A 20,289-nucleotide genomic window follows, 5' to 3' on the forward strand; every position below is an offset into this window, starting at 1 on the left:
CAAATGCAAAGCGTCCTGCACGGTGTTGGGCTGTGAGCACAACCCCCATCTGTGGACGTCGGGCCCTCATACCACCCTCATGGAGTCTGTTTTTAACAGTTTGTGCAGACACATGCACATTTGTGGCCTGCTGGAGGTCATTTTGCAGGGCTCTGGCAGTGCTCCTCCTGTTCCTCCTTGCACAAAGGCGGAGGTAGCAGTCCTGCTGCTGGGTTGTTGCCCTCCTACGTCCCCCTCCACATCTCCTGGTAGCGCCTCCAGCCTCTGGACACTACACTGACAAACACAGCAAACCTTCTTGCCACAGCTCGCATTGATGTGCCATCCTGGATGAGCTGCACTACCTGAGCAACGTCTGTGGGTTGTAGAGTCCGTCTCATGCTACCACGAGTGTGAAAGCACAACCATCATTCAAAAGTGACCAAAACATCAGCCAGAAATCATTGGTACTGAGATGTGGTCTGTGGTCCCAACCTGCAGAACCACTCCTTTATTGAGTGTGTCTTGATAATTGGCAATAATTTCCATCTATTGTCTATTCCATTTGCGCAACAGCATGTGAAATTGATTGTCAATCAGTGTTGCTTCCTAAGTGGACAGTTTGATTTACTTGGAGTTATATTCTGTTGTTTAAGTGTTCCCTTTAGTTTTTTGAGCAGTGTATAAAAATATAACATTCTTTGGTGGAACAAATTTTCAACCAAACATGAAATGGTTTGTTTGTAAACTGTTGCAATTTCACTCACCTGGCCTCCAAATGTTGGAGATAATTGTACGTCAGCTGCTGCTTCTCGGAGAAGCAGCATAGAATATGGTTTACCTGGATTCTTAAGTGTCCCACTTTCCTAAAAATCGGCAAAAGGGCAAAAAATCACAGTGGGTAACAAATATAAACGTGAAGGAGCTACAGGTTGTCAATTGAAATATTTGTAAGGCTATGTGCCCACGATGCAGAAATGCTCCGGATTTTTCCTGAGCGTTTCTGCATCTCCCTGGCAGAAAAAACGCATGCGGATTGTACATGCGTTTTCCTGCCAGGGACAAGCGGAAGTGAAGCGTTCTTCACATGCGGGTTGACAAGCGCTTTCCAAGCGATTATAGCATCACTTGGGAAGTGCTTGTCAACTTGGTCACACTATATGGCATGGATTTATATAGTGTGACCTTAAAGAATGGTTAAAAATAAAAAAAATAGATCTATACTTGCCTTCCGATGGTCCCCGGTGTCTTGCTTCGCTCCGTTCTCCCTTGTCGGCAGCTCGCGGTACACTGCACTGAAGGACCTGCCGTCACATGACTATGACGTCAGCGCAGGTCCTTCAGTCCACCGCGATCTGCCAGCAACGGAGGACGAGCACAGCGGGGGCCATCGGAAGGTAAATATAACATTTATTTTTTATTTTATTCTTTTTTTCACAGGTTCTATGGTACCCGGGTCCGGAGGAGAGTCTCCCCTTCTCTAGACCCGGGTACCATCCGTACATTGAAACGTTTGGATTCCGCATGTACAGATGCAGTGATGTGGATTCCATGCAAGTCAATGGCGGCGAAAATGCAGCACTGCCGCAAAATAATTGGTAGTGCTGCGTTTTTTTTCCGCAATGATAATCCGCAGCGGAAATCTCCGCAGCATGTGCACAGCACATGCGGATTATCATTGGGGAACATGGCAGGCCTTCTACCATGCGTTTAAGCGTTTCTGCAGTGTTTTTGCCGCTGCGGAAACGCTTAAAAAACGCATCGTGGGCACACAGCCTAATGGTCTTTACACTAGACCACTTTTACAGGGGTCTCCAAGTGTGAGAATATAAGAACTTTTACAACACAACCAAGTGGAAGAACAAGGTACAATCTCAGATCCTGCTGAAATCGTCAAGATTGCACAAGAATGAATAGTGGCATAAGAGACAAGGCAAAGCAATTGGCACATTCACCCTCTTACGTGGTAGAATCTCTTTATGCCGCCACTATGGAGAAACACACATACTTACATTTTCCTTGTTACTAGGATAGTTGTGACTTCCAGATGTTGTCTTAAAACTTGGTGTGCTGCAGAGAAGCCTTGGCTAATTGTGAAGAGAAATGAATGATGGACTGATAAAATCAGTGTGAGATCACACACACACACACACTATAAAGAGGAATGCAAATAATGCTACACATTCATTCAGCATGAGGAATGGATCATCAGAAAGTTACCCATCAAAAAAAAAAAAAAAATCTGGCTTTTGGGGGTGTGCCCTGGACATGGCAGCGAGAGGACACACTTACTGAGAGCTCTCTCTTCAGACCGTGTTTCTAGGGGAATTATAAGCAATTTACAGCCTCCTCCATGCTGTGTTATGGGAAAGAAAGACAAGAGATCAGAGGTTCTTCACCTCTGTCAGCACATCTGGTACGCAGTGTTTCTCATCAGAGGGCTCCTCTTCCTGCGCGGTAGCCGGCGCCATTACTGCCTTACCTCAGCATGGAACAAGAAGCAGTCTTAACCGTCATGATGCCAGACCGCTAGCATCAGGTCACCAGAAATAATACTATTAACCTGCAGATATGGAGTTGATCTGCAGGTTAACAGCATTATTATGCTACCTGCACGCAGCCTAATGCAGTGGGGAGAAAAATTAACTTTATTCTCCCCGCCAGCATTCGGTTTCAGTTATGGGGGAGGGGTTGCCACAGATTCAATCAATCATTGCTCTGAGAATGCACAACAGCTGCTGTAACCGCGCCCCCGGCACTGACTGAGAGGCAGCCACAATGTAGAATCAGTGTCAGTTCGGGCCAGGGGCGCGGTTACAGCGGCTGCTCTGTATACTCAGATTTCATGACTGAAATCAAATGCTGGAGGGGAGAATAAAGTTAAATTTCTCCCCGCTGCATCTGCCTGCGTGCAGACGCCGGGCAGCATAATAATGCTGTTAACCTGCAGATTAACTCCATATCTGCAGGTTAATAGTGTTATTTCTGGTGACCAGTTCCCTTTAATACAGGGGTGGGCAATTAATTTTCCCGAGGGGCCACATGAGAGACTGTGACTGTTGGGGAGGGCCGAACCAATAGGCTGAAATTAATTCTGCTCAATATTAATATTAACATATTAATTCTAATTATTATTATTAATGATTACATAAATATGAATTGTGTAACTTAATATTGAGCAGAATTAAGTGTGCTGACATCCCCCTATATACAGCTTGAGCCCCCACACAGCCTCTCTATATACAGCATGAGCCCTACACAGCCCCCCATGTCCATTATGAGTCCCACACAGCCCCACAAGGCCAGCATGAGCCCCACACAGCCCCCCCATGTTCAGCATGAGCCCCACACAGCCCTCCCATGTCCAGCATGAGCCCCACACAGCCCTCCCATGTCCAGCATGTGCACCACCCACCCCCCCATGTCCAGTATGAGAGCTCGAGAGCCTCCTCATGTCCAGCATGACAGCCCTTCCAAGTGTCCAGCATGACAGCCCCCCATGTTCAGCATGAGCCCCACACAGCCAACCAGTGTCCAGCATGAGCCTCACACAGCCCCCTCATGTCCAGTATGAGAGCCCAAGAGCCTCCCCAGTGTCCAGCATGACAGCCCTCCCCAGTGTCCAGCATGACAGCCCTCCCCAGTGTCCAGCATGACAGCCCTCCCCAGTGTCCAGCATGACAGCCCTCCCCAGTGCCCAGCATTAAAGCCCCCCAGTTTCCAGTATGAGAGCACCCCTGTGTCCAGCATGACAGCCCTCCTTATTGTCCAGCATGACAGCCCCCCAGTGTCTCCAGCATGACAGCCCTCCCCAGTGTCTCCAGCATGACAGCCCTCCCCAGTGTCCAGCCTGACAGCCCTCCCCAGTGTCCAGCCTGACAGCCCTCCCCAGTGTCCAGCCTGACAGCCCTCCCCAGTGTCCAGCCTGACAGCCCTCCCCAGTGTCCAGCCTGACAGCCCTCCCCAGTGTCCAGCCTGACAGCCCTCCCCAGTGTCCAGCCTGACAGCCCTCCCCAGTGTCCAGCCTGACAGCCCTCCCCAGTGTCCAGCCTGACAGCCCTCCCCAGTGTCCAGCCTGACAGCCCTCCCCAGTGTCCAGCCTGACAGCCCTCCCCAGTGTCCAGCCTGACAGCCCTCCCCAGTGTCCAGCCTGACAGCCCTCCCCAGTGTCCAGCCTGACAGCCCTCCCCAGTGTCCAGCCTGACAGCCCTCCCCAGTGTCCAGCCTGACAGCCCTCCCCAGTGTCCAGCCTGACAGCCCTCCCCAGTGTCCAGCATGAGAGCCCCTCCTGTGTCCAGCATGAGAGCCCCTCTGTGTCCAGCATGAGAGAGCCCCTCTGTGTCCAGCATGAGAGAGCCCCTCTGTGTCCAGCATGAGAGAGCCCCTCTGTGTCCAGCATGAGAGAGCCCCTCTGTGTCCAGCATGAGAGAGCCCCTCTGTGTCCAGCATGAGAGCCCCCCCCTGTGTTCAGCCTGAGAGTACCCCCCCTGTGTCCAGCATTAAAGCCCCCCCTTCGTCCAGCATGAGAGTGCCCCCCCTGTGTCCATCATTAAAGCCCCCCCTATGTCCAGCATATACTTACCTCACTCCCTGTTCCCCTGGCGCTCCTGTCTGAGAAGCACTGACTCTCCGCAGTGCACAGGCTGACGCCATCGCGTCAGCTGTTTCTAATGCTGATTGATGGAAGAGCGAGGTAGCGGCCCCTCCTCCACCAATGCATTCACAGCGGATTGAGACCGCGGATTGAGACAGCGGTGACGGCGAGTGGGCGGGCAGTGACGGCGGGCAGTGACGGCATGTGTGTGAGCTGGGAAGGGCATAGTGCGGCCCGTGGGCCACTGTTATCAGCCCCTTGGCAGTCTTGGTCCACGGGCCGGACTGGAACAGCCAGAGGGCCGAATGTGGCCCGCGGGCCGCACTTTGCCCAAGTCTGCTTTAATAGGTCAAACGTATACAAAATACCAAGATCATATGAGAATGTACTTGTCCGAAATCTTAAATGTGGTCGCTCATTGCAAGGACGTTACTTCCACGCAGGTCAGGCGTCAGCACCCGGGCAAGTGCCGGGGCCCTGAACAAGTGGCTATGGGGCCCGCGAGTTGAGTGGAGGAGGGGGTGGGGGGTAGGGAGGCCCGATGCCAGAGCCGGTTAATGCCCCCCTCCCGTGCTTGCTCAGGGCCACGGCACCTGAAATACTTACCTCTCAATTCTACTGCAGCTTCGGCGTCTGACTTATGACGTCTCAGGGCAGAGGGCGTGATGATGTCACTACAGTGCACCCTCTGCTGAGCAGTCACAGTGCAGAAAGTGGGAAGACTGACGCTGAGTAGTCCAGAGCGCAGTCTGAGGCCCGCTATTCTGTATAGAGCATTATATGGGGCCCATTATTCTGTATAGAGCATTATATGGGGCCCATTATTCTGTATAGAGCATTATATGGGTCTCATTATACTGTATGGAGGATTGTGTGTGGTGCCCATAATACTGTATGGAGGACTATATACTGTCCGGTCTAAAATGAAATCTTCTGAATCCCCCCAGGTGACGCACTGTGCGCTGCGAGGATTCGCCAGTTTCTGAGCTATTGTAGAATTTACAATAGAGACCACTCATGTAATGGAATAAGTGAAATCTTTGGCATTTTACTAGACCTATAATTCTCTGCCGTATTTGTGCATCATGAATCTTGGTATGTGTTAAAGGGGCCAACTGAGACTCTTTCACCAGGGGGCCATGAAAACCTGGAGCCGGTTATATTTTACGAGGATCCTCCAAGCTAGTCTCAGATTAATTCTAAGGAATAGAACCTGCTAAAGTTGAAAGTAGGTGTTGATGCTATATAGAACAAAATGCCTGCCCTAATTTTCATCCAATATCATTAATGTAGATGTCAAAATATTCTCTAAAATAATTCGAGAACAACACGGCTCCCACTACCTACCCTCAATTGTTAGCAACAATCAGCTTGGATTCGTTGATTAAAATGAGCACTTGTAAGTACACAGTGCCATATAATATGGAGGATTGCTTCTTTAAAATATATTTTCTGATGACAGATTCCCTTTAAACTGACCATTTGTCTATAGTTCTTCCTGAATCACTATACATTTTAAACATTCCTGGTATATTTTTTGTAAAGTATTATGAAAAAAAAACTGACAATAGTAAAAATTGGACTTTTATCAATATCATCTGGCAGTGGTTAATTCTCATGTCAAAGTGGACATTATGGCAAGACATTACTATACTTCCTTACTATTTCTGAGACATTAAACTGAAACATTAAGATAAAAGCACTTACCAATATGCTATTAACTTTTTTTTTATGGCACTTCCTGTGAAATAAAAGGAGGTTGAGGAACATTCATTTCAGTCATGGTACATTGAAAAGATGCACATAGTTCTTCCCAGTTACTAATGAATGAACACCGGACACCATATCAGACGGTTTAGTGTAGGTTTTCTAGTTTGGAGTTTATTTTTATGCAGTTTATAAAGCCATAAACAAAAGATTATCTATAAGGTTAAGACTAATGCCCCGATTCATCATTTGCAGGTTTTTTAAGTCACTATTCTATCTTGTGGCACTTGTATTTTTTTTGCACATGTGCTTTAACAATGTTGAGCCATCAAAACAAGAGACTGTATTTTTTACTTTGACCTTTGTGACATTTTATTGCCAAAAATCGCATGCTTAGTAAAATGGCAGAAAATTATTTTATTTTTCTTGTTTTGTGTGTGTGGAAGTGGGAACTCCAGGGAAAGACTGGAGAACATCTGTGCAAAAAATGTGCAAAAACCCCACCCACATTGGCAATCAAAAGAAGAAAAAAACAAAACACCACATAAGGAGACTTTAAAATAAAATCTGACAGCTGATGCATGCAGCCCAATCCATGAGCAGCAAGTATTAGATACTAACTGCATGACTGCAGCCATATAGGTTTAACTTGGAAACAGAGCGAAACAGTTTAATAGCCACCGGGATCCAAGCCGCACAAGAGACAAGTCAGATAGGCAGGTCTTTGGTGGCGTATCCCCGCCCGCTGCCCTGGAGTGACAGGTACCTATACATGAATGCAGAGAGAGGCCTGTCACTCCAGGGTAGCGGGCAGGGAGAAGGTGCTGGGGACCCACCTGTAAGACTAGTGCACAGAGTGGCTCGGTCCCCAGTGGCTTTTAAAATAGGTTTTTCACTTAAACGCTGCAGTGTTTCAGAAGCCACACATACCCCGCTGAATTCATGCATAATACATAAAAACAGAATCCATGGGTCGCATGCATCAGCTGTCAGGTTCTCTTTAAAAATGCACAAATGAAAAGATAAATATTGTGCAAAACACACAGCAATTTTTGTAATACACTAGCTTTTGCTTCAAAAATCTGAAAGTAAAAAAACTCAGGGTACGTGCACACAACATCTTTTACAAGCAAATAATGAACATAACAGTGATGTAAAAACTATAAAACTATACTGCTGTAAAGATTTTTAATCTCACGTCATGTCTTAACAGCCTCAGTGTTCGGAAACCCTGAAGCAGTTAAGAGGTGAGCCGTTCACTCTTTAGTTGGCGTCTGCTAAGAAGCTGCCAACTCGCTATTTTTGAAGCTAGGGAATAAAAGAAGCTGTTGGCGGCCCAGCCGCATGAAAAAGCTTCGCCTAGAAGACAGGGTATGTGCACACAAACTTTTTGCTGTGTGTTTTTGAAGCCGAAACTGAACATTACAAATCCTCCTCAAAAACGTGGAATTTCCACTCCAAAAACTCAGCAAAAAGACTCAGTGTGCACATACCCTTGCAAAGGAAGAGGTACACCTAGATTTAACACAAGGGAAGGTTGCTGCAATGCAAGAACAACTTTGCTTACACAGTAGCTGGTCAGTTAGGGTCACTACAGTAAAGAGACCCCTGATGCCTTCAATCAGGCATGAAACTAAATCCAGGGCAACAATAGAAAATTCTAAATTTTAAGCATCAATATCACATTACAAAATGATATGGAAAGAGACATTGCAGGCTGCGATTTCCAAGTAGTAAGATCATAAGAATGCAACACCACACTTAGAGGACAGAAATCAAGAAATAATAAGGCTAGTCTATCAGTCCAAATTTAAACTAATCACACAGTCGAGTAGGAGATCAAGCAAGACTAAAAATCATCCTATTAATTTTAAAATCTGTTTCTCCAAAAAAGAACTTTATTGTAATATGCAAAAGAGGGTACTCCGTGCACCCTTGGTGTGGCTAAATACCTGAGTACACTGTTCCCATCTATTTATTTAGCTTACTGCTTTCCCCTATATTGATTGACAGTGCTAGATAGCCCAGAACCAGCACTATCTGAAGTTAAACCTCCATTATGTGCCCACTGCCCCTAGGCAGGAAAGAGAACTCGCACACAAAAACACCTCTCTGCTGACACCATTTGCTACACAGCTACTGTATACCAGAGCTATTTGTTTGCCCTCTCATGTACTAAAGTAACAGAGGGAAAGACAAGCAATGTCAGCAGCAAGGAGAGAGGGATTTGTGCTCTCTCTTCTGTACACGGACAGTGATTGAATAACAGAGGTTTATTTTCAGATAACGATGGCTCTGGGCAAGTCACCACTGTCAATCAACAGAAAGGAGTGGCAGTAATTTAAATAGGTGGTTGGAATGATGCACAGTGGTGTTTAGCCATGGCAAGAGTGCACTAAGCACCCTCATTTGTATATTACAATGAAGTTTTTTGGGGGCAATGGAGGGACCTATTTGAAACCTAAAAGAGCCAGTTGTATTCTCACAAGGCTATGTGGGTAGTTTGAAGTGTTCATGTGGGCAGAGACCAACTTTAAAACAGCTAGTTGATGACTCGACTAAAATGATGACAAACATTATACTGAACCCACACAGTCTCCAGCCTAGTAATATTTAAAACAAGGTATTTGAATTATTTAAAAAATAAAAAAAAATATAGGAGAAATTCAAGAACACAGATATAAAAATCATCAAGGAACATGTAAACAAAAGGCAAAACATACTACGGTTCTTTAGTTATACATTACTTACTTAGTTTTTATTTCAGGTTCAGGGGTAAAACTGTTAAAAATAAAGAGAACAGATAAATGTGTGTAAAAGTACGCTACGCTGGTGTCCAGCTGCTCAATAGTGATCCCATCAGAAACAAAAAAGATATGATAATTCAGCATGATGTGTATGACAAAGGCCGCACCATCAGTATGAACAATAGTCTCATAATCAAGTAAATGAAAGAAGTTGTCCATTACTTTATATTACCCCCCCAATGTATCCCCCCCCCAGGGCCCCTAAGACTTTTTGTAAATACCTTGTGTTGCTGTTTCTGCCTGTGAGCGGCGCTATCCTTGGCCGCTCACAGGCATCACGTGACCCCGCGCTGACGTCACAACAAGTGAGGCGTGGTGCGTGGTGGATGCCGTGTGTGACACGAGGAAGGTGGGGGGGGTAACCCCGCCCACAGCCTGGCATCCACCTGGAACCAGGAAGACAGAGACCCCCGGCTGTTGTCAGCACTTGTCGTGACATCAGCGGATGTCAGAGCCAGCTGCAGTTGAGGGTCACGTGATGCCTGTAAGCAGCCAGGTGCTGCAACATAAGGTATTTACAAAAAGTCTTAGGGTTCCCGGGGGGATAATATAAAGTAGCGGACAACCCTTTAAGTGTACCTGGTAAACAACAAATTGCAGAGGTCCCTAAAGTAAACCTGCCATGTTGTACATGCAGACCGATCTGTGGACAGCATGGTATAGAGAAGGAGAAGCTGAGCAGAATGATCTATAGGTTCGTGGAAAAAAAAATTCAGTATAGGGTCGGGGTCCCACTAGTGTATGGCATCCGATGCGATATGCTAATGACATTCGGCTTCTGCTCTGCTGCGAGTGTGAGCCAAGTGTCAGTGCTCCGATTCTCTCGCTCAGAGAGGATCACAGCACAGCTGCAGAGGAGACAGAGAAAATAATACATTTCTCCATCTCCTCTGTTGCTGGCATTGGCGGGAATGGCACTGCACACGGATGACAGCCGAATGCAGTGCGATGTTTCACACGCAGCCATAGGCTTCTATGGGTGTGTGAGATCCGAATCCAGCATGCAATCACAGCATGCGGAGATTTTTTTTTCGTCCGATCTGAGCTGGAAAAAAAAAAAAAAACACTGACCACACCATCATAGATTTAAAGTGGTACAAATGCAATCCGATTTATCGGATTGCATTAGTCCAATTTAATCGCAAGTGAGAGCGAGCCCTCACTTGTGTTTTATTCATTGAAATCCTGGTGTTTGTATGCCTACGAGTCAAGTGGGCGGTCCTACTAGTAATTGATAGCTATCACTGCATGCGCTGTTAGACAGGGAAGATTGTGAATCACCAGGAATTTCAATGAATAAAACACAAGTATTACTGAAATGTCTCTAACAAAAACGTATATCAATCTGATTAGCTCTTCCGGCTCTATAACATCCTGCCTGCAGATCAGATCTCATTTTCAACATGACAGATTCCCTTTAATTATTCAACACAACAGTTACCCAAGTAACAGTGGTAAACACTACTGAGGAGGCCATTTTGATACTAAATGGGTACGAATATAATATCAAAAAATTCCACGGCTATAACAAAACAATAAGCAATTGATATGTCATATAATAAAAAAAAAAAAAAAAAAAAAAAAGGTTAAGTGTATCAGATGTCATGTTTTTTTTCCAGCTCACAGCCCATTCTCACCCTCATTGTCACGGGTTTACTGCGACAAAGAGGAGCCAGAAGACCGCAGTGTCCGAGTTCACACACTCCTGCATTGAATAGAAGCACTTCTCCCTCTTATGAAATGGTGCTGGTTTCTTTCAGCAGTGCAGGAGTTGAACTGCTCAGCCTTAATTCTCTGTAGCTTCCTTCTTGTAAGTTCTCAGCTGTGCAGTATCAGCCACTCCCCTCTCCTATATAGTCTCTGCTCTGGCAATCTGGATTGCCAGGGTTAAACCTGGCGAAGGAGTGGAGAATTCAGTGTTCGGTAGAGGCATTTAAGGAGAGTTCTTCTGTGACTGTTTCGCTGCGTGCATAGCCCCATCCTCTTCTATTTTTGTTTACACTCCTATTCCCTTCGGTGTTTCACTCTGTTGCCTGTGAGTGCATATTATGTATGTTTGGTATTTTTCATTTATCCCTGTTGCCCTTTCCTGGTTTGTCTGGGTTATGTGTTTACATACACTATTACTCCCCAATTCCCTGGGTGGGGAGGAGACAGATCAGGGCTGATTCAGGAGCACAGCAAGGTACATGGCCCCAGCATCTTCACCGTCAGAAGTAACCTGGGGAGAAGGGGTAGCTAGGCTGTCCTTAGCGCTAGGGATAGGGTAAGAGCCCCAGGTCCCGGGTTATCAGACAACAGTATCGTGACACTCACACATTTGCAGACACGTGTGTTTTTAATGGGATGGCTGCTTCCAACTCAAAATAACAGCGGATAGAGCAAGGTGAAATCCAACATGCTCAATCCTTTTTTCCCTATGACATCTTCTGTCAGTAACCGGTAAGGACATCCATTCACATTAGATAGTTAGCGGATATGTGTCTGTGTTTTCAATCAAAAGACATTGCCAAAATACATTTGCATAAGTACTTACAAGTGCTCAGTCTGTATACACATGGAATTTGTAGAGTCTCCTCTATCTGTATAACAAGACGAATGGAGAAAAGAAATAGCTGTGACAATTCAACAAAAAAAAACTAAAACTAGATTTTTTTTTTGTGCGATTCTGGCAATACTTATATCTCGGTGTGATAAGATGACATGCATCACTGTACGCTACTTATATTTCCAGGTACCACAGCTATGATCACCAATTACAGCTTCAACCCTTTCTCGCTGAAGCCGTTTTAACCTGCCTGACAAAACCCCATTTTTCAAGTCTGATAGTGGCAAATTAAGGTCGATAAAATTTGCATTCAATAAAAGATAAATAAAAAAATTAATTTCACACTTAAATTTTAGACATGTCCAATTTATGTTTACATAGATTTTCAAATTAACTTTTATATTTTTAGGATGGTAGAAGGGTTAAAAGCTTAGCAGCAATTTTTAATTTTTTTACTTTTACAAACCTATTCAACTTTGAAGTTACTTTGAGATACCAGTGTCAGAAAACCCCCAAACGTGATACCATTTTAAAAAATTGTACCCCTCAAAGTATTTAAAACGCATACAAGATGTTTGTATTAAATCATGTAAAGCAACTGAAGGATTATCAAAGTAGAATGATGAAATGAAAAATTACATTCTTTCAACTAAAATGTCGGTTTAGCCTAAAATTTTTTCATTTTCACAAGCTTTAGTGAGAAAATGCAGCCAAAATTTGTTACGTAAATTTTACTAAACGGGACGATACCTTATATGCAGCCGGAAAACGGCATGGTACGGAAGGAAAGATGCGCTATTTGACTTGGTGAGCAAAAATTTGTCTGGAATAGATTGTAGATGCCATTTCCAAACCCCCAGAGCTGTGGAAACAGTAGAACCCCCTCATCCACAAGTAACTCCCCATTTTGAAAACTGTACCACCCAAGGAATTCATCTAGGGAAGTAGGGACCATATTTAACCGAAAAAGGCTTCACAAAACTCTATAATATTGGAATGCAAAAATGAAAAATTATGTTTTTCCCACTAAAATGTTGTTTTAATCTTAAACGTTTCATTTCCACAAGAGGTAATGGGGAAAAGGAATCCCAAAATTCATAAAGCAATTTTTTCCCGATTGCAGCAATATCCTATATGTGGTCAAAAACTACTTGTTAGACACATGGCAGGGATCAGAAAGAAAGAAATGCTATTTGGCTTTTGGAGTGTAAATTTGGTTAGAATAGTTTGCAGGTGCCACTTTCATAGGTCTATGGAGTTAGACTAGCAGAAATCCCCAAAAGTGACTTGATTTTGGAAACTACATCTGTGGCGCCCCTGAGGGTTTGGTCCCCACAAAGGTGCTGCACTTCACCCAGAGGTGTGGTGTCTCCCTTTCTCTCAGGTAAGGAGGGTGTGTTGCACGGAACCCAAACACCTGCATCCAACACTACACCACCCCAGGCCAGCAGGAGGGGCAAGACGCAATGTAGTTTCCTGCTGAGCCCTGACCCTGGCTGGGGTGGGGGCAACCCAAAGTTAGGGGGAACCAGTAGTGGGTGTGGGTGGAGGAAGTAGTTCATGGGAGCACTTTGGTAGGAGTATAAAATAGGGAAGCCATCTTGGGGTGGCAGACGAGTAGTTGGAGAACAACTTGGGAGCAGAGTCTCTTTAGGTGCTCTGCTTCACTACAAGGGCCCAGGACTGAGGCCCAGGAGGGGAGCAGGGAGAAAGCTCCGTTCAGAAGAGATCCTAGGGGAGTACGGCGAGTGCAGGCGGCACCCGTACACCCCGAACCTGCCAAGTGTCAGGAGGATCTAGGCCGCAAGAAGGGGACCGGCCCATGGCCCAGTCGTGCAGCTTCAAGCCTCGGCTGGAAAAACCAGAGGCTTCTGGCTTCTATAGCCACAAGCCAAACCCTCACTTCAATCCAAGTAAGGTCAAGCAGGTCTGTGCAACTCCGACAGACATGGGGGACCTCGCAGCACCCGAACAGGATTCACAGTGGGAAGCGCAGGGCAGGAGGGAGTAAAAACCCAGCGTGAAGTCGGTCTAGGAAGGTACATATGAAAGTGGGGTTCTGCCAGGTACACCCGAGCTGCCTGAGGAAGGACTGAACCCCTGCCCGGTGAACACAGTGTGACGCGGGAGGCTTGTACCAGTACTGTGCACCTGTGGACTGTCTAAGAACTGTGAGTAAATCTTGGATGACTGCACTGCACTGCTTCCGCTCCTTTATTTCGCCGGTGCCATTTCCCTCCCTGCACTACAACGCCCAGTGCACCTCCTCCATTCCTCTCTACACTGCCCTGAGGCCTGCTCCACCTGTGGGGAGCCATTCCATCATAAGCTGCCCTACCATCTGCCTCAGAGGACTGTCGCAGCGCTGGTTATCCTCACCAGACACCACAGGTGGCGTCACAAACTTCCCCAAAATCCCCTATATATTCAGATTCCCCTTTTGAGTGACCGCCCTGGGCCACGGACCGGGCAAGCCACCGTGATATCCCCCGGCAACCGGAGGCCCGGCTGCCGAGTACCCCACGGCCCTGGGGGCGCGTCACATCCCTCCAGAAATTAATCTAGGGTTATGGAGAACATTTTGAACCCACAGGTGCTTCATAGAATTTTAGAATGTGGTGATGAGTAAACAAAAAAATTAGATTTTCTCCAAAAATCAGTGCGCAGTGGATGTTGCAGAGTGAAAATTGCAAATATACCATTTTAGTGCCCAATACAGTGCCCATCTTGTGCTTTTGTGGGCAAGTGCCCCAAGTATTGTTAAAACAGGTTGTCGAGGCCTTAATTGAAGACCTATTTCTATAAGAGATTGGTGGGGTTGGTGGTGTCATACTATAACCCATCAGCAGAACACTGCTCCGGCAGTGGTCAGAATTAAGTGATGCATGTGTTGAATACAGCAGCTCCGTGCAATGTCTAGTGGTTACTGCCAAGTATTGCAGTACATTCACTTCAATGGTAGTTAAAGGGATGTACACAGAAGCATTTTCCAGATGTAGTGTCACTTATGGGGGTTCTGGCATTTCAGAGGCTCTGCCAATGTGACATGGCACCCTCAAATCATTGCAGCAAAATATACACACCAATATGGTGATCCTTCCCTTTTGAGCTTTGCACTGTGCCTTAGGGTACATGCACACATTGCAGAAATATCTGCACCAAATACCCAATGTTTCTGCATCTCTTCGCAGCAAAAACACAGCTGCATTTTTTGTGTGCAAAAACGCACAAAGAATTAACATGCTGTGCATTTAAAAGCACAGCAAATCCTGAAAGGAAAAATACTAATCATGTGGACAGCACTTCAGGATTCTCATTGACTTTGCTGGCATAAGGATCCCCTGGCGTTTTTGGGCCAATTGCGTGCAGAAAAAAAAAAAAAGCATCAGAAACGCACCGTGTGCACACAAGCATTAAAAGTAGTTTTAAGGGGGGGGGGGGTGAGTGGTAATTTTTTTATTTACTCAGCCCAATGTTATACGAGTTTGTGAATCACTTAAGGTTTAAAAGAGGTGTAGTTTCCAAAATGGGGTCACTTGGGGGGAGATTCTGCTGTTTTCGCATGCCAGGAGCTCTTCAAATCTATTACAGCCAAAATGGTATTTAAAAAGTCAAATAGTGCCCTTTCCCTTCCGAGCCCTGCTGTGCGCCCAAGCAGTAGTTTTCTCCCACATATGGGGTATCGGCGTACTCAGAAGAAATTACACAACAAATTGTACTGTCCATTTACTCCTGTTGCCCTTGTAAAAAAAAAATGTAAAATTTGGGGTAAAAAATATCTTTGTGGGAAAAATTCTAATTTTCATTTTTTCCCTTCTACATTGTTTTAATTCCTGTGAAGCACCTGAAGGGTTAATAAACTTCTTGAATGTTGTTTTGAGCATCTTTAGGGGTGAAGTTTTTAAAATAGTGTAACTTCTGGGTATTTTCTGTCATATAGACCCCTCAAAGTCACTTCAAATGTGATGTGGTCCCTAAAAAACTGGTTTTATAAAAATTGTTGGAAAAATGAAAAATTGCTGATGAACTTTTAACCCTTCTAACTTCCTAACAAAAAGAAACGATGCTTCAAAAATAATGCTGATGTAAAAGTAGACATGTGGGAAATGTTATATATTAACTATTTTGTATAGTGTAACCATCAGGTTTAAAGGGCATAAAAATTAAAAAAGTTAGAAAAAAAAATACGAAATTTTCACATTGTCAATATTTTCATAAACGCAAATCATATCGACCAAAATTTACCACTATCATGAAGTACAATATTAAAAGACAGAGTGAACTACCGCGCTCGCACTGGTAAAGTGGCATGGAATGTATTATAAAGATGATCCCCTACCCACATTCATTTAAGTATGCAAAAACATGGGTAAGTTGCAAGAATACAGTGCTTGGTTTTTCGGACCATCAACCCTTATCGCAGCTGTGATGCCTCTAACCAGTGGATCCTGTCAGTAGGGAAACAGTTTGTGCATCTATAATATAATGGGGGATGCGTGTCTCTGTCTGAAGCCTTCATAGACTGCGCAAGCGCGACACGCAGTCTGGCTCCAGACAGAAGCACGCATCCAGCCGTTACAGGTAAGAGGAGTGTATGGCGCCAGAGATCGCAGTATGCGTAGACACTGAACACATACCGGCATCTCCGGCGCCATACTTCTATACCTACCTGACCGGAAAGAGCATTGCCGCGGCGTCTCTCTTCGCTGGAGACCGGTGTGGGTCTTCAGCAAAATGGCACCGGACAGCGCGGTATGGGCACGTGCGTACTCCGGCGCCACACTCCTCCCCCGGCAACCGGCAGAACAGGACACCGCAGCGCTGGAGCACAGGGAAGAAAGGTGAGTATAAGTGTTTATTTTTTTGCATGGAATAGATTATAGATGCCATGTATGCAGCGTGAAAGGATTGGGGGATAAGGGATACCAAGCATACCAGGATTGGGGGATGAGGGGTACCATGCATACCAGGATTGGGGGATGAGGGGTACCATGCATACCAGGATTGGGGGATGAGGAGGGGTGACATGCATACCAGGATAGGGATGAGGGTTACCATCCATACCAGGATGAGGGGTACCATACATACCAGGATAGGGATGAGGGATGGGGTGCCATGCATACCAGGATAGGGTGGCGGGGACAGAATGGGGGCAGCAGAAATACCAGGATGGGAGACCAAATACCAATAAAAATGCTAGCCACCCGGGCATAGAATGCTTTCAATAGCTAGTGAATATACACTGCTCAAAAAAATAAAGGGAATACTTAAACAACAGAATATAACTCCAAGTAAATCAAACTGTCCACTTAGGAAGCAACACTGATTGACAATCAATTTCACATGCTGTTGCGCAAATGGAATAGACAGTAGATGGAAATTATTGCCAATTATCAAGACACACTCAATAAAGGAGTGGTTCTGCAGGTTGGGACCACAGACCACATCTCAGTACCAATGCTTTCTGGCTGATGTTTTGGTCACTTTTGAATGATGGTTGTGCTTTCACACTCGTGGTAGCATGAGACGGACTCTACAACCCACAGACGTTGCTCAGGTAGTGCAGCTCATCCAGGATGGCACATAAAGGCGAGCTGTGGCAAGAAGGTTTGCGGTGTTTGTCAGTGTAGTGTCGTAGTGTCCAGAGGCTGGAGGCACTACCAGGAGACAGGCCAGTACACCAGAGACGTGGAGGGGGCCATGTGCAAGGAGGAGTACTGCCAGAGTCCTGCAAAATGACCTCCAGCAGGCCACAAATGAGCATGTGTCTGCACAAACGGTTAGAAACCGACTCCATGAGGGTGGTATGAGGGCCCGACGTCCACAGATGCGGCCAACACCGTGCAGGGCATTTGGCATTTGCCACAGAACACCAGGATTGGCAAAGTCGCCACTGGTGCCCTGTGCTCTTCACAGATGAAAGCAGGTTCACACTGAGCACATGTGACAGACGTGACAGAGTCTGGAGACGCCGTGAAGAGCGATCTCCTGCCTGCAACATCCTTCAGCATGACCAGTTTTGCAGTGGGTCAGTAATGGTGTGGGGTGGCATTTCTTTGGAGGGCTGCACAGTCCTCCATGTGCTCGCCAGAGGTAGCCTGACTGCCATTAGGTACCGAGATGAGATCCTCAGACCCCTTGTGAGACCATATGCTGGTGCGGTTGGCCCTGACTTCCTCCTAATGCAGGACAATGCAAGACCTCATGTGGCTGGAGTGTGTCAGCAGTTCCTGCAAGATGAAGGCATTGAAGCTGTGGACTGGCCCGCCCGTTCCCCAGACCTGAACATCTCGCTCCATCCACAAACGCCACGTTGCACCACAGACTGTCCAGGAGTTGGCGGATGCTGTAGTCCAGGTCTGGGAGGAGATCCCACAGGAAACCATCCGCAACCTCATCATGAGCATGCCAAGGCATTGTAGGGAGGTCATACAGGCACGTGGAGGCCACACACAATACTGAGCCTCATTTTGACTTGTTTAAAGGACATTACATCAAAGTTGGATCAGCCTGTAGTGTGTTTTTTCACTTTAATTTTGGGGGTGACTCCAAATCCGGGTCTCCACTGGTTAATAAATTTGATTTCCATTGATGATTCTTTTGTGATTTTGTTGTCAGCACATTCAACTTGGTACAGAACAAAGTATTCAATGAGAATATTTCAATCCTTCAGATCTAGGATATGTTATTTGAGGGTTCCCTTTATATTTTTTGAGCAGTGAGATATATATATATATATATATTACTGTAAAAGTCAGAAGGCCGGTAAAACCTAGGATTTACCGGTCAATCTGGACATTTACTGAGGAAGTCGGTAAAAGCTCAAAATGAAAAGTAAAATTGGGCTTTTACTGGTGAAGTCTTGGTAAATCTTAACATTTCTCAACAGCGTTGGTAAAAGTCAGATGTATTCCATATAAACAAACGATTTTGGACTTTTACCTGGGCGAATTGGTAAATCTTTACATTTACCAGCGTGTGTTGGTAAAAGTAACTTTGAGTCACAGAATTCTGACTCTTACCAGCAGATGATGGTGGTAAAAGTTAACTAAACGCAATTTCCGACTCTGATGAAGGCCTTAATCGTTAGAAATATTTTTAATTCTTCAAAATGCAAATGAACAAATACAAATAGAAAACATTTATGTAGGAAAATACTTCTCAAAAATGACAAAATTACCGCAAATACAAGAATAATGCAACTTCAAAACTATGTAATTCTGTAATTGTGACTAGGGATAAGCGGATAGATCCGTCCAGACCCGTTATCCGAGTGGATAACTGGCTGTACTGATACGGATGATCCCGATATCTGTCGGATATATCCGTGCCTTCCGATAATGCATGTTTCATGCATCATCGGAAGGTATGGATGGTGCAAGTGTGCAGGGCAGACAGGTATAAAGCTAAATTGCTACTTACCGGAGGTTTCCCAGGTCTCGTCGTCCGCGTTCTCCTTCCGGGTCACATGACTGCATACGTCACCACGCAAGTGACGCATGCGCAAGTCATGTGACACAACTCGTGTCACATGACTTATGCACCTGTCACTTTCGTGGTGATGTATGCAGTCATGTGACCCGGAAGAAGGAGGATGCGGCCGGCCGATGAGACCTGGGAAGCCTCTGGTAGCCTCCGGTAAGTAGTGATCTTTAAGTGAAGTCATCTTATTTTTTTTATAATAATCGCAATGATCGACTTAGGGTCCATTTTTGAACGGTCGACGTCTGGAATTCTGATTCTGATGTTCTGTCCAATGTTAGGTTCGGGTAATTTTTGACTGAAACATTTCAACATTTTCTTGGCCTGTGTTTCAAGTCCTTCTCTTGCAGCTTTTCGAACTCTTCTGACCGCACCAATTCTTCTATTGATTGTATGCGAAATCAAAACGTCAGGTTGCTGATCATCATGAAGTTCTCCATCTTTCTTAGAAGGCTTTGACTCGACACTTTTTTCTTTTAGGTCTTCATTATTCTTGGATGGCAAAATTGGTGGAGTTTCATATGCTGTTAAGGTGTGCGGACAGTTGGATAAGTCCAAAGTTCTCCTTCCGTTGTGAACAGCTGATGACAGTTGGATTCATCCGAAGCTTCTGCTGCTGTCGGTGCCGACGTGTGATGAAAGTTAGATTCATCTGACCCTTCGGCTTCTGTTGGTGATGTCGGATCACTAGGTTCCTCTTGCAAACCAAACAACATTTTTTCAAGATCTTCTTCTGAAGAGAGATTTCTGATCCCATCACTAGGAATTTTGGAGGTAGCTAGACCCATCTGCATTGGTACTCCGAACATAGCTTCATAGGGCGAGTATTTTATTCCCTCATGGTATGCTCTTTTTTTCATTGCTTGTACAAAGTGAAGGCCCTCAGACCACTTGGGTGTCTTATTTGTTTCCATCCACCTTGACAACATGTTTTCAATGTCTTGATTTGCTCTTTCCATGGAGCCTTGGGACTGGCTGTGTCTTGGTTTACCATGCACTATTTTCATATCAGGCCACATCGCGCACAAACTCTGTATGACCTTGTTACAAAATTCCCTCCCATTATCAGAATGCAGAATACACAGGGCACCAAAAGTGGAAAAAATGTCAAGGAGGTGGTACGCAACCTCTTCTGCTCTTTTAGTGCATAAAGCACGTAGAAGAACAAATTT

At 45.4% G+C, this 20,289-nt stretch overlaps 1 protein-coding gene across 4 annotated transcripts in view; it reads right to left on the reverse strand.

Moving 5' to 3' along the window:
- The window catches only part of CDC25C (cell division cycle 25C), an 89,239-nt gene that overhangs the window by 33,844 nt on the left and 35,106 nt on the right, over positions 1–20,289 (reverse strand). For 2 of the 4 annotated variants that reach the window (XM_073651424.1, XM_073651425.1), the window contains 5 exons: positions 11,624–11,669; positions 9,032–9,061; positions 6,281–6,314; positions 1,992–2,066; positions 747–845 (listed from right to left, as the gene is read on the reverse strand). In XM_073651424.1, coding sequence (XP_073507525.1) covers positions 747–845; positions 1,992–2,066; positions 6,281–6,314; positions 9,032–9,061; positions 11,624–11,669 — 284 coding nt within the window. Of the gene's footprint in view, positions 1–746; positions 846–1,991; positions 2,067–2,378; positions 2,675–6,280; positions 6,315–9,031; positions 9,062–11,623; positions 11,670–20,289 lie in introns of those variants that run through there. The other 2 variants (XM_073651426.1, XM_073651427.1) reach the window with 2 other exon arrangements.

This window comes from Phyllobates terribilis, unplaced genomic scaffold (genome assembly GCF_046119375.1).
Source record: "Phyllobates terribilis strain yellow unplaced genomic scaffold, ASM4611937v1 Scaffold_11__3_contigs__length_659146591, whole genome shotgun sequence".
Taxonomy (NCBI): domain Eukaryota; kingdom Metazoa; phylum Chordata; class Amphibia; order Anura; family Dendrobatidae; genus Phyllobates; species Phyllobates terribilis.